Genomic DNA, 14,828 nt, shown 5'->3' with positions numbered 1-14,828 from the left:
CTTTAACAACAATTATTGATAATAGAAATGTATTTTCACGTATGTTGCACGTGTCTTTACCTAGTACATTTGAAATATATCGATGCAAATGTAACATAAGATATTTTTTAAAAATACAAAATAAATAAATAACTAAACTCATTTTTTCTTAATTACCTAATATGTAACTAGTAAATTGATAAAAATTAATCAATTTTTTCAACAATAAATTATCCTCCATCTTACATGCACCAAGCTCAAAAAAAAAATCGAAAAAAAAATTACTTATATAAAATATAATTTTATTTTGCAAATATTTACAATGACCATCTTCTTTAAATAATCTTGCTACAGATTTATATTCCTTCACCTGCAGGGAAGTTCGAGAATCAAGATCCCATTTTCGCAAAAATCTTAATGAATCTTTTTTAAACTCTTGCTAAATTCGAAAAATGGCAGTGCAAATATCGGTGCCGAAGCTATTGAAGGAAAGAAAATACCCATTCATATTCGTATTTTTCATTCTTCTCATATCAGTCACTTTTCTCCTCATCTCCAACTCCCAGTCCCCAATCGCCATCGCCAGTGATCTCAATCAATCCAGCCCAGTTCCCCCAGATTCGGACCCTTTACACGACAGCGTGATTTCTTCGAACAATGGCTCGGGAATTGCCAACAGCAGCAGCAATAATAGTGATAATACTAGCTCCGTTTCAGATAATGATTCTGGTGAAAGTGAGGATGGCGCTGCTGTTGAAGATGATGATCAGATGGTGGGCGTGCAATGGGAGTTGTGTAAGGGATCTGTGTCGGTGGATTATATTCCGTGCTTGGATAATTGGAATGTCATTAAGAAGTTACCGTCCCGTCGCCATATGGAGCATAGGGAGAGGCATTGCCCCGATCTGCCTCCCAGGTGTTTGGTTCCTTTGCCAGAAGGTTACCAAGTTCCGGTTCCCTGGCCGAAGAGCAGGGATATGGTGAGATCATACTTTCTTTGGTGGTAAGGGTTGTTTTAGTATTTTCTTGGATTTTTTTCCATTTGTATGAGACATGTTCTGATATTTGAATCTTAAGATTGGATAAAGTTCGTAATTTATGTTGCCAAATTTGATATTACCCATGTACAAAGGGATATTGAATTTTACTCTTTGTTTCCTTCTTTCTGTTTTTTGAGGAGATAATTCTGTTTTTTTTTTTTTTTTTGTTTATATATGCTGTCTGCAAGATCTTTCAGACGTTATCCACAATGTGAATCGCTTTATTGGTTTCTTGGCATGTTGAGTTTCCTTTATGGTTTATGGCTATTGTTTGGGAGTACGGTTGGTAGTTGCAATTTTCTTGTCATTCTTGGGTGCATAACATCAGCTGCTGTTTCTATATTACTTCGATTTCAGCTTGAAATATGATGGTAAATGTTTCGTAGTTTCTAATCTGGAGTGGTTTACATGTTATCTATTTGCTTCTCAGGTATGGTACAACAATGTTCCTCATCCCAAGCTTGTTGAATACAAGAAGGACCAGCATTGGGTGGAGAAATCAGGTTACTATTTTATTTTTCCTGGTGGTGGCACACAATTCAAGGATGGAGTTGATCAGTATATTGAGTCTATTCAAAAGGTAATGCACTGAGTTGTATACTGAGGCTTTTAATTTACCGTCCAAAGTTGCATCAACATTCTTCTTATTCTATTGTGACAATTCTTGTGATAGTTGGTTTGACTGGGGTGTGAGTATGAGGTAAATAAAATTAAGATCTCTAGTAAAAGCCTTCTGTATGTTATTACTTCAGATTAACATGTATCGAATATCTTTCTTACATTCATAAGTGCGCATTTACTTTGATCTTAACTCAAAGGAGTGTCCACATGTTCGACTCCATTCAGCTAATAGCCTATTCTGAGTTAATTTCCATAGCTACAATTTATCCATTCTTTCATGGTAAATGGTGAAATGATGCTTAAATCGCGTGGAACTTTGGGATTTCGGTTATGGAGGTGTGGGGAAATATTCATGAATAATTTGGATGACTAAGTTTACCTATCATCGATTTACCAATAGTTAGATGTTTGCACAATTTGGTGTTGATCTTGTGTAAAAATAATTAAGCATGAAAGAAAATTGATCTTAAAATTTTTGCTTTCTCTTTACTCCAGACTTTACCAGTGATTGAATGGGGAAAGAAAACAAGGGTAATTTTGGATGTTGGCTGTGGTGTTGCTAGCTTTGGTGGTACTCTACTGGAAAGAAATGTTCTGGCTATGTCTTTTGCTCCAAAGGATGAGCACGAGGCTCAAATACAGTTTGCTCTTGAACGGGGAATTCCTGCTACTCTCTCTGTTATTGGAACTCAAAAATTAACATTCGCTGATAATACTTACGATTTGATTCATTGTGCACGTTGCCGGGTTCATTGGGATGCCGATGGTACTACACTCTTTCCACAATTTGAGTTTAAGTTTTTTTTCTTTGGTTCGTTGACCCGTAAATGACAATTACAGGTGGAAAACCATTGATGGAGCTGAACAGAATTCTAAGGCCTGGAGGATATTTTATTTGGTCAGCTACACCAGTCTATAGAGACGATGAAAGAGACCAGAATGTCTGGAAATGTTAGTGATTCATTACACTTCCTCCTCCGTTTTCTTCGGAAGAAAAATCCATGGCCAAATTAAAATTCCTTGTGAATATTTGGCATTTACATTCGATAAGGAGTACAATTGGTGCAACTGACTTTGATGATCATCACTAGAGCTTCATTGCTTCAGTAGTAACGATTCAATAATGAAGTGGGTTGTTCTTTGTGCACGGCTGACATTTCTAGGATTTTGTTAACCTGTTTCTTGCAGCAATGGTCGCTCTGACTGAATCAATTTGCTGGTCGGTAGTGGCAAAAACTTTCTTTGATTCTTCTCAGATTGGGCTAGTTATTTATCAAAAGCCGGTCTTATCTTCCTGCTATGAAAATCGCAAAGATAACAGTCCACCTATGTGTGAGCAGAGCAGCAGGCTTAACAGTTCATGGTAAAGTTCTGAAATTTTAATGGCATCATCTTTATCAAGGTTACCTTCATCATTGCCCTTTTCATTTGTTTTCCTGCGAATAGGTACTCGCCTCTCGATAGTTGCCTTGTGCCACTTCCAAATAACTCACAAAAGTGGCCATCAAACTGGCCAGAAAGACTTAGTGATATACCTCCAAGTCTATCTTCTGAGCCTGATGCTGAAGAAACATTTAAAGCGGATACCAGACACTGGTCTGCGCTTGTCTCGGAAGTTTATCTTGAAGGTCTTTCTATAAATTGGTCGAGTGTGAGGAATGTGATGGATATGAATGCACATTACGGAGGGTAAGACCAACATTTCACTTAATCTTTCTCAGACCCCAAGAAGTTCGTTCAGGTTTCTTGCTTTTGTTAATATTTACCATTCCTTCTCATGCTGGTGCCAGGTTTGCTTCTGCCATCATAAATTTGCCATTATGGGTGATGAACATCGTCCCCATTCATGAACCAGACACTTTATCTGTCATTTTCGATAGAGGGCTGATCGGTCTTTACCACGACTGGTGTGAATCTTTGAGCACCTACCCACGAACATATGATCTACTGCATTCCAGCTTCCTCTTTGGAAATCTTACCAAAAGGTACCACTGAAGCTGTTTTTTTTCCTCGTATGCTTCACGCTTTTTTGCATTATTTCAATTTACACAAGATTTACTTCTTTTGGCTGTAACATTCTTTTTCCAGATGTGATATGATAGAAACGGCCGTAGAGATCGATCGTGTATTAAGACCAGGCGGATATCTACTGGTTCAAGACACCATGGAAATTATTAACATGCTTACCGGAATTCTGAAATCCCTCAACTGGTCTGTAAATGTACACCAAGAACAGTTTCTTGTCGGAAAGAAAGACTTCTGGCGACCGGGTTAGAAAACGAGTTTGTACAGATCCCTTGTACTTTACCTTGTTTAATCTTTGGTTCAATCTACAGCATATCATCTAAAATGGAAAGATCATTTTTTTCTTTGGTTTTGGGAAGAAAACTGATTTGTATTCATATATGTTTTCCAAGTGAGTTTTTTTGTATATCATTGAACATTAAAATTTCCAAAAGAAACGACCATTTATGTTGAATTTGATTCATATCATCAAATGCACAATAAATATCTCTGTAATTATTGTGCATTTGAAGATTTTGATCGAAAATTAATAATTGTGTCGTCAAATCTTCGCATGTCTGTTTAATTAATGCACTCAAAGTTGGTGAATGTTTAAATAATAAAAAAAACACACACACGCGCACACACTAACGTTTTTTTTTTAAATTATATATTTATTAGAAATTCAACAGTTTATATAAAAAAATATTTTTATTAGTTAAGAGTAATATGATTATTTAAAAATTCAAAAATTTATATAAAATATAAATATTTTAGTAATTTAAATTTTTTTAAAAAGTAGATGAAATTTGTAGTTACAGGTGAATTATAAATTTACTAAAACAGATTTGTTGATGTTTTTTTATTAATTTTTTGTAATTTGAAAGAGATATTTATTAATCGTTTGATTTGTCTTGTAGGATAAACGAAAAATAATAACGGGATAGACAAATGATTTAAAGATAGTGATAAATAATATAGTATGATAAGACATGAAAAATAGTTGGGTGATCAAGGATAAGGCGACTGAAAGGATGTTCACTAGAAGGCTTTGAGATTAAAACTTTGTAATAACCCGATTCAGTAGGGATTTGTCACTACCTAACTAAAACTCCTAATTTAAATTACTTACTTAAACAACATTGAACAGTACACTAACTGGCAGTTTACAAGTATTTCGAAATGAAAATATTAAGCATAAATTGATCCTCAATGATCTGATATAATACTTAAGCATGTGCTAATAAATCTTGAAAGTAGTTGGGTTATTGGAAGCTTGTATACTTGAACTTATGAGATGATTCCAGAGAGCCTAACTAATTCACAATTTCCTCTATTATAAACTTGGATTGAAAACGTTCGGTAAAGTCAAATATTATATTCGTTCCAAATATGGTAGCCGTTAATCTCGTCTTTTTTACATCATCGTCCTTTTTGACAAATCGTATATTGTATGTAGTGCTCACGGATTTCTGACAAATCATAGATCATTGATACGGAAGACTTCATCCAATAATTTAGCTTTTTAACTCTGAGTAGTCTAACTAATTCCTCAAAGAATGTTTCTTCATTTACTTAACATCTTTTAGTCCAGTTGTTCTTCAGCTATCAGTTTGGTAGACCTTGATATCAGTTATATTTCAAACAAATTTTGTCTTATAATACTTTCAGTTTAGCTCATGTTCATTTCAGTCTGACTCATTATCAGTTCATTTTGGCTTAGTTTGTTAAATCATCAAAACTTAATTGATCTAAAAATTTCTCTTTTTTTTGTTTGACAAAATATTAATTATAAATCTTAAATGATCTTGATACACAACAATTTTAGATAAATTGATAAGCTAGCACTATCTTCTACGAAAATATATGTGAGGGCTCGAGTTCTTGCTTGACTCAGTTGATCTCTTGGAAAATTGTTCCCCTCTGTGACTAATTTCCCTCTCTTTGTCGATGCTAGGGGTCTTCAAAATTTCAAGAACAGCGGTTCAGTTGAGTAGACAATATATCAAGTTTTTAGGAGAGATCTTCGCGAACTTTGTCTACCTTAACTGCTAGTTCGTGATTGGAGGTAGTAATTTTTCCAGAGAAAGTCCGAGCATTAAAAACTTGATATTTTTTCAGTTTGTTCAGATAGCTTAAAATTTCAATAACCTCCATGGACATGTGTGCTACTTCTTTTAGCAGTTTGTCTCAAAAGCTTTCTATAGAGTTTTCAGTGTTGATCTATCTTCTCGTCATATTGGTGAGACTCGAGGTGATGGAAGCCAGACTTGCGGTGATATTGTCCAAAATGTGGTCTTCAGAGATGTTCCGTTCTGGATACAGGGCAACACTTGGAATGTCTTTAACTACTATAGGTTGAGACACAACCATGGAGAGAGTTGGATTTGAACTGAAGGACGGTCCTTACTCAATCAGCATAATCGTCTGAGCTTGAAAAACTTGTTCATTTTGCAATCAGACTGAGTGACTGCATCTTCAATCCCTATCTGATTTACTAACTCTTGAACAATCTCAGCCACTACTGTGTGCTTTGCTTAGAAAATGCCACATCTCCAACTTGTTCCTATATTTCTATAAGAGTTTCATCATTTGATCTATTAATGTTGAAAATTTCAAGAACGAGAGCATGTTCTTCAACTTCATACTCGTGTAAATCCTTAATATGTTGTTCTGCAATAGAATGCACAACTTCATCAATAGTAGCAAGGGAAATTTCTCTGATTAGAGGAGAAGATGCTGGACTTTGACGAGAATGGTTTTAACTGCTATGAATAGTTGATGGTCATTCTCCCAAACTTTGACTTTCATCTAATGAGTAATTGGATCTATGTCCAGTTGATTAAATACATCGATGTCATTGAAATCAGTTGGACTGGTTGGATCATAGTTAGCTCTAAGTTCTACACGATTGCAACGAACTTCTTAATTCGCAAGAGATCCTCCATCAGACCGTCTCTGTGTTGAAGTGTTTCCTCAATCACCACAGTCTTGACTTGTTTCAGAATTGCTTTTTTCAAGAGAACTAAACTTATTCAAAATAGTTTTTCTTCAGTTTTGTTAATCATGTTTTGCATGTTTATGTATTTAGATTAAATAAAGTTTTATATGGTTTAAAACAAGTATCACCGTCTTGGTATTACACTGTATCACAATTTTTGCTTAATCTTGGTTTTACAATAAGTTCAGTTGATAAAACCTTATTCATTTTTTGTGCATCTAATTAAATATATACATCACGATATATTTGATTTATTATTAATATTAATCTTGATACATTTAACTTTTAAGAATTTATTTCCACTAAAAGTTAACAATTTGTGTCTAGTTTAGCTGACTCGGATATAAAATCTTGGATCCGTCCATGTACGTGTACATATTTGCATGTGAATGTTGTATTTGATATCTTACCGTCGAAATAAATACTTATTTTATAGAACTAACATGAAATCAAGAGACTAAAGGAGTGTTTGGGAAAATGCACTTCTTAGATTTTAGTTGAATGAAAGTGTTTTGAGGTGTTCGTGAATATCCGTTTTCGATTCAAGTTCTGTATTTTTAGGTAGAAGTTAGATTGATATATATATATTTTTGCTTCTATTTTTTTTAATGATTTTAAAATATAATTTGAAATTTTTTATTTTAAAGATTTATTTTTACAAAATATTTTGCATTTTTCATAATTTTCATTTCTATTTTTTTATAATATATTTTATACATTTGTATAGAGTAATCATTTGTGAGACGGTCTCATGGATATTTATTAGTAAGACATGTCAACTCTGTCTATATTTACAATAAAATTAATATTTTTGACATAAAAATAATATTTTTTATAGGTAATTCAAACAAAATATACATCTCACAAAATTGACCACCTCACATGAGTTTTTATGAAATTTTTATTATGTTTGTATTAATCCTATAAAAAAGTTTAACATTTAAATTAATTTTGACACAAAATATTTAAAATATAATAATTATTATATCAATATATTTCGTAATCAAATTTGAAAAATTGAAAGAGATAAATATTATATAAATTAAGAATATTTTTGTCATTTTATTACAAAATTAAATTTTGAAGCAAATATTAACTTTGGAATTTGATTTTCAAACAATTTCAGATTTTTTTCTCAATTACTTCTTTATAATTTCTAAAAGAAACCATTCTCTAACGAAACATTTTTCCGAACACTTACACAATAAAACATAATAATAATAATAATAATATAATAATAATAAATTTAAATTGAATCTGAGGGACACGTGTCAATCAGTTGGGCAAGCTTAGAACAGAAAATGGGTGCCCCATGTGGTGACTTTGGAACGCAAAGCATTCGTTTTGCGTTTGCATTGGGCCCCACTTGCTCTCTGCAACATCCTCTGCTTGGCGGGTAATCTGTTCGTTACGCCGTATATACATACACCTTGCTCTGTATCACTCTCTCCCTCTCTCTCTCTCTTCAACAATCGTATCAGAATGTTCTACTCTCACCAGCTGCTAGCTCGGAAAGCTCCGCTCGGCCAGATATGGTGGATTCTCGCTTCCCTTGCTGTTTATGATTCACAGTTTATGACTGTGTTGTTTTGTATGTGTAGAAACGAAGAAATTTGTAGTATCTACTTTTATGATAGTGATTAGTGAATATGTTTATGCATTGAGTTAGAGTTAAATTGCTTGGAGTGTAATCGAGTTTTTGTGGATGAAGATCAATGAGCTCTGCGCGTTGTAATTTGTTTCAGTTGTGCTCTATTGGGTTTTTAACGATTGTTCTTCTTCGGGAGTTTTATAACAAGATAAAATAATTATTATTGTTTCCGCATTTCGGGATTTGAGTGGTGAATTGTATTTGCATGAGCGCGATATATGATCGATGCAAAAATATATGGTTTCGGCTCCGGAAGATTCTAAAACTTCCGCAGCAGAGCTGGGTTCTAGTTCATTTGATTATGATTGTTGAGCTGTTCTTGTACTGCACGGTTTCATTTCATGAATTGAGGATTGGAATTCGAAGTTATGAGTTGTCTGAGTTTTGGTGGCGTGTGAAGGATGGCGGCGACGATGCATGCGAAGATCAATCGAAGAAAGCTGGACAAGCTCAACATTATTAAAATCTGGTGAAATAAATTTCATCTTTTATACAGTTCTTTTCCTCACGAAAAATCAACGTCGTAATTCCTATCACGGACGTTAAATTTACATTCCTATTAATTTATTGCAGCGAAGAGATTTTAAACCCTTCAGTTCCTATGGCTCTAAGACTTTCTGGAATTCTGATGGGTATCTCTACGTCCAATTACGCACAGAACTTCTTCCTTTTTTTCACATCGAACATGGATCTTAATATTTTATTTTGTTCAAAAAATTCAGGAGGAGTGGTAATTGTTTACGAAAGAAAAGTAAGACTCCTGTATGGTGAGCGCCATATCTTAAATTCTTTAGTGTTTTTTGTACTCTTTTCTGGGTCCAAGTTGTACATCAAAATCCCAAGTGCAGTGCCTTGTATCAAGTTTCTTTCATTTTTTAAATACTATGGTGTTCTATTGCAGATGATGTCACCCGCCTGCTGGTAAGAACTAAGAGGAGCTATTCTTACGGACACAATCAGTACTTGTCCCATATTTTACGCATTTCATTGCTCACAATTTTATCCACCGATTGTAATTTGGTATAGTGATTTATGGTTTAATAATTCTTACAAACTATATTTTGCTCAGGTAGAAATTAACGAGGCATGGAAGATAAGATCAGCTCCATCAGATCCAACGAGACTTCGCAAAGCCCAAGCCAAGTCAGTGATCGTGTTTTTTCTTTTTCAATGTTTTTGTTATGGTTTTCAGTGAGTTCTATACTTGTACATTGATGGAGTTTAGCAGAGCATTTCATAACGCCACTTTTTTCAGCAAATTGCATCTACTGATTCGATTAGCCTTGATTGTAATCTCCGTTCTCGTTATGCTTAGTCATTTGAACTTTTGTAGGTATGAGGCAGTCACTTTGCCCCAGAATCATGAAATAGACCAGGGAGAGATTGAACATCTGCTTCCGCAATCTAATGGAACGATTGTTATGGACTTTCAACAGAGCTACATCGCCATGGTATACAATTTTAGACTGTTTCAGTAACTTGTAAGTGATCCAGAATGCTCGGACGCTAGAGAGTCAGTACACAAATTCAAAAGTTTCATTTGTTAGCATATATATTTTGAAATTAATGCATCTAAGTGATGGCATGAATCAATGTTATTTAGGCAACTATATATCTCCCTGTTTAGAACCAGGAAATTCATTATCTTTTCTTTTGATGATGTAGAACCGTTAAATGTTGAAAACTTTGAAGCATCTCGTTTACTTGCTATAAGTCAATGCTTGCACACTCAAGTGTATTCTGTTGTCTTCGTCAACATGAACCACGTGAGCGAACCATTGTATGAAACATTCAAGTAAAAGTGCTAATCCAGAAACTGTTCTTGTCCAGAGCTTAGACAACGTGGATGATCCTTATAATAATCAAAATCCAAGGGATTATGCGAACCAGGATCACCATCAAGGTATCTGTGACTACCTTGTTTTGAATGGCCAACGTGAAATACCATTTTCTCTAGGCACATATTTACCAGTTTTTTGGTTCACAGAATATCTTCTAATTCTTCCATCATCTATCTTATCTCAGCTGATGCTGCTAACATTACCTTATGTGAAAACTATGATTCACATCGGACAGATACTTACGTTTTCAATCGCTTCGAAAGGTGAATTCTCAATCGAAATAAAAATGAGTTGCAATGATGTTCTTCTAGTATATGCAGATGATTGAAGGTTGCACTTCCAGTGACATTTCATACCAGTTGAATATGGACAAGCTATTGTTCAGCTGCTTTGAAAGATATGTTTTTTCTTCTTTAACTATAAATAGTTTCTTGATTTCAAATGTTGTGACAGGTTTGATATCGGAGGGGATGAAGAGACACAATTGAATTTCACTCCACCAGAGCATACTGAAATACCAAATAGTCTTATGTCATCACCACCTCTCCCAGAGGAGCCTGTAAAACGTAAGTAAGATAGATTTGTTGTCAATAGTTTGCAAACGTTGTAGTTGAAGTGCTGAGGCATTTCCTAGCTTATCTTCAGTCGATAAAATATCACTTAGAGACCAGCATGGTAGTTTCCTCTATCAATAATGTTACCTATTTACCAAATTCATGAAGAAATTATTTTAATTTTTAATTTTGCGACAACTTAAGCAAAGAGTCTAAACTTATGCTAATTCCTTTTTTCTGTTTTACAAACTCCAGATCGGTATCTGATTAAGGAATATCACACAAATACAAAATAATTTGAAAATAAAGATTAATTAGATGCAACTAAACAAGGGCACTCTCTCTTCTTTCTGATGTTACTATACTGCCTCTGGGCTCTGGCTGGTAGCTTAAGTACTTGCTTCGGTATCTTCAATCACTTTCATTTTCTCGAGTATTTCTGTCAGTAATAAAGAACATCGAGATGAAATTTATTGTCCTTCGAAACATGTCAGCAGGAAAACTGCATTAACATGGATTTAAGTTCAGACATAATAAGAATGTTGTTACCATTTCAACGAATCAACTGAATATGGAGGAACTAATTGCCTTCTAATCTGTGTTCTTGTAGCTGGTGAAAACCTTGAACATCCTAAGGAACAAGCTAATCAGCAGAATTCTGATGAAAGCAAGCACGCTAATAAGGTGGCGAAATATGCATGAAAATTGTAAATGAGACATCAAAAGAAGGTGTTGAATCAAGGATGTCACATAAGTTTGTTTTCCTTTAGCAGGCTCAAGTGAAAAGAAGGCCTGCTCAAAGAAGAGCTAAAAGTTCTGCAGCCCTTGTGATGGACTATGATCAAACCATCATTCCGGGTCACATATATCAATCTTGGCTTCAGAACTCTTCTAGTATCATATCAGGACGAACAAGGAAGCGAAAGGTCGTATTTCTCTTTATGCTTTTTTCCCAAATTGCAAGTCATGCTATTAGATTGTTTCCTGCTATTCCAATACCAAAGCAATCCGAAACAGTTCAACGAGTAGAACTCTGTAACCAGCACATGCCTTCTCTTCTTTGGAATGCATCCGGAATTTCTGCAGTTAAACAATTCTAAACAAATGGTGTTTGGCTTGTCTAGAATGACTGAAGTTATTATTAAAAGATAACCCTCGGATGCCGACTTATTGAATAGACTATGAATGCATCATCGGCGCATTTCATTTCATGTGTCATTTATTCTGGAACTTGCTACTCGTCTAAGGAGATTTGCCTCATTACTTAAATATGTAACAGCCTCCCTTGAATCCCATGGCTACAATGAAGACATCCACTCTCATGGACCTTCCTTCAATTGTCCTAGCGGAAGGATTATTCACAAATGGAAACAGACAAGTTCATTATCCAACACCCCTTTTGGAATTATGGATCAAGAGTACTCAACCTCCACTAGATTCACCTTCTGGTATGAATTTCATCACTACATATGAATGACTTACAAATTTGAAGGTCAAAACATTGTACGTTGATCACAGGTCGAACCTCTAATCACCATCCACCAGAACCATCATCCTCATCTCCAACCGAAAGGCTATTTATGGAACCTCTAGCAGACGTAAGCATCCTTTTTTTGTGTGGGACTTTTAAAAGAGAATCATACAGTTCTTTCTAATGAAGTGTATGGATGGATGTAAAGCCGTTTCATGTACCTCAAGGAAGAAGGGACTCCCAGTCAATGAGCATTTCTGTCGAGAAACAAAGAGCAAATGTCTTTGATAATGGAATGCCACCAGAAATAATAATGGAAGGACACAGAAGCAACCTCAAAATCAATGGAGTGGGATTAAAAGATGCCCACGGAGTAATGGCCACCCCTGGAAATTCTGGTATGCAAAGGTTTTCATAGTTATTTTGTGTACACCGAACTATGGTACTTCTCATTAACAAAACTATTCATCTTATGATTCCACAGGTGATGACATAAGGTCAATCCCCAGCTCGGGATCTGGACATGGTTTCTTTTCAAACAATTCAGATGGCAATTCAGGACGGTTAGTTAATTGTTCGCAGCTCTGATTAATATCTTTCCCTGGATTGAACATAGATCTTTACAGAAATGGTTATTCAACTAATGAAGTCTAGTTCTGAACATTGTTTTCACGCCATTCAGGCCAGGCAAGAAAAGGCCATACTCCGCTTCTAAAAACAGTGAAAATGGCCTCGAACCCGTGGCAGAGGAGTTTTCATGGCATCATCCTGATCCAAACTTCAAGTTGGCTAGACTTTCTGAATATGGATCAACACCAGGTAACGGTAAATGGAACAATCAATCTTTGTTTTAGTCGCACATTCAATATGGCAAGAACTAGAAATTTGTCTAGGGGCTAACTCGTTTAGTTAGGTCGAAAAAAGTACTCTTTTTTCACTCGAAAACTTAGCAATTTTTTCTTCAATTTTACTTCGTTAAATGAAGTACTTGACTTCTGATTTATTGCAGATCTTATGGTAGAAACTGGACCTACACAAACCCAAAAACCTCCGATTATTAATCCGCCACAAGACCATATAACGGATTCCATCAGAATGTAGGCTTCTTATTCTTTTTTTTTTTAATATTATTATTGTCCAGATACATGTAAATTACTTAAATTATAAGACATGATGGTTTAACTTTTGTCACATATGAATTCACACAGGCATCTGAAGACTCATTTTGATACACCTGGAACTGCCAAAACTGAATCTCTAAACCATTTAGCTTTTGGAATGAACAAAAAGAGAGCATCGTGTCTTTTCTATCAGACTTGCGGTATTTACATCCACCTCATTCATCAATTTTTACGATTATTAGGCAAGTTACTTCACGGGATTTCTCATGTGCCCTTATTCGAATCTCTCCATTCGAAATAGCAGCCTGTTTTTTTATTTTGGATGAATGGTACATCCGTACATATTTTTATTTGAATGTGTCATGTGTGAAATAATGCTGTTACTCCCCCTAAAAGGAAGAAATAATTAATAGGAGGATTTCTTGTTTAATTCGATATTTATTAGGCCGACAAACAGAACAAAGGGAAAAATCACACAACTAATGGGAAAATCCCTTCTTCGATTGATAAGGGGATCAACAACATTTTTCTTATGAAATTTGTGTTACGATATCATGATCTCGAGACATGGATCATGGTATTAGGCTTATTACTGGCTTTGTATCATCATCACCTCACGGATTCCTCGGCCTTGTTTCCCTATTGTTTAATAATGGTGGAAATTGAGGCTCGTTTCAGGACGAAAACTCACGATCTCGTAACACTTATATTTCTTGAAAACTCGATGAAATGCCACCTATTTCAAATCACTAAAGTACCTATTGCATCATTCACTACAGAATTGGATATGTTTCGGTTGGATATTCATATTCTATAACTGTGCATCACCTGTGTTTTCTAGATTGTATTAACTTTATCAACTATTAGTTTTATTTTTAAACCACAAGAAGGCTACCAAAATGCAATTAATCTATGGTCATATGTTCACTTTTTCTGCGGCAGTTCTTGCTACAAGAGACTACGTAAGGGTGGAGCAAAAAGAACCATATGGTGACATTCTGATCTCCAGGGGAACCAAGATGTAGAGAAAAGACCAAGGAGATGACTTGAGTTGAGGCAATACTTTAAGCTATCGAGGAGTGAGTTTCATTAATATTATTTGATAACATTTATTCTTACTGCACTGTTTAGTTACTCGTACATGCCATTTATATATGTTGATGCACTTGTTCCAAAGTTCTTGGTGCTACTCAAGATTTTCATAGTTTTCAGTCAAGTATCTATCCTGGCTCCTCAAGTCGTGTGAATTTCTATAAACTATGAGGGACTGATGATTCCATTTGAATTTTGCGAGAAGCCCAGTGGGATGGTTTGCTCGATCGTATAAGGTAATCTTAACCGAATCAACGATGTTAAGGTTTAGAAGAAGAAATAATCTAAACTGGACAGATTCAATATGGGATAATGACTAATGAACAACAGAAGCTCCTTTTCAAGATGATGATGAGAGACCACAGAAATACCATTTGACCATAATTTTTATTGCATCTGCACTTGCTATTTGAAAACGTATGTAAACTATTTTATTGGATCAACGATTTGAAA

At 34.9% G+C, this 14,828-nt stretch overlaps 2 protein-coding genes across 3 annotated transcripts; both read left to right on the top strand.

The window, feature by feature from the left end:
* The first annotated feature begins 324 nt into the window (after positions 1 to 324).
* Positions 325 to 4,123, top strand: LOC142538693 (putative methyltransferase PMT23). The gene is made up of 8 exons (XM_075643995.1): positions 325 to 959; positions 1,450 to 1,599; positions 2,136 to 2,406; positions 2,481 to 2,591; positions 2,829 to 3,003; positions 3,087 to 3,329; positions 3,431 to 3,625; positions 3,729 to 4,123. Exons 1-8 carry the CDS (start codon positions 432 to 434, stop codon positions 3,913 to 3,915), a joined length of 1,860 nt encoding a protein of 619 aa, XP_075500110.1. The 5' UTR covers positions 325 to 431; the 3' UTR covers positions 3,916 to 4,123.
* A 3,931-nt stretch (positions 4,124 to 8,054) lies between these two features.
* Positions 8,055 to 14,828, top strand: LOC142517447 (sister chromatid cohesion 1 protein 1). 2 transcript variants are annotated; one of them, XR_012813207.1, is made up of 21 exons: positions 8,055 to 8,180; positions 8,697 to 8,765; positions 8,870 to 8,928; positions 9,019 to 9,063; positions 9,198 to 9,217; positions 9,366 to 9,439; positions 9,630 to 9,747; positions 10,127 to 10,199; positions 10,322 to 10,400; positions 10,591 to 10,703; positions 11,302 to 11,375; positions 11,465 to 11,617; positions 11,971 to 12,139; positions 12,210 to 12,289; positions 12,371 to 12,560; positions 12,647 to 12,725; positions 12,845 to 12,981; positions 13,172 to 13,259; positions 13,371 to 13,483; positions 14,226 to 14,362; positions 14,586 to 14,828. XR_012813207.1 is itself a non-coding variant. In XM_075619920.1 (20 exons), exons 1-20 carry the CDS (start codon positions 8,128 to 8,130, stop codon positions 14,306 to 14,308), a joined length of 1,869 nt encoding a protein of 622 aa, XP_075476035.1. In that variant the 5' UTR covers positions 8,055 to 8,127; the 3' UTR covers positions 14,309 to 14,828. The 2 variants fall into 2 exon arrangements, 1 of the variants encoding a protein (XP_075476035.1); XM_075619920.1 differs by having other exon boundaries at positions 14,226 to 14,828.

The sequence above is a fragment of the Primulina tabacum genome, chromosome 1, assembly GCF_025594145.1.
Source record: "Primulina tabacum isolate GXHZ01 chromosome 1, ASM2559414v2, whole genome shotgun sequence".
NCBI lineage: Eukaryota > Viridiplantae > Streptophyta > Magnoliopsida > Lamiales > Gesneriaceae > Primulina > Primulina tabacum.
This window is presented reverse-complemented; position numbering and strand designations above follow the sequence as displayed.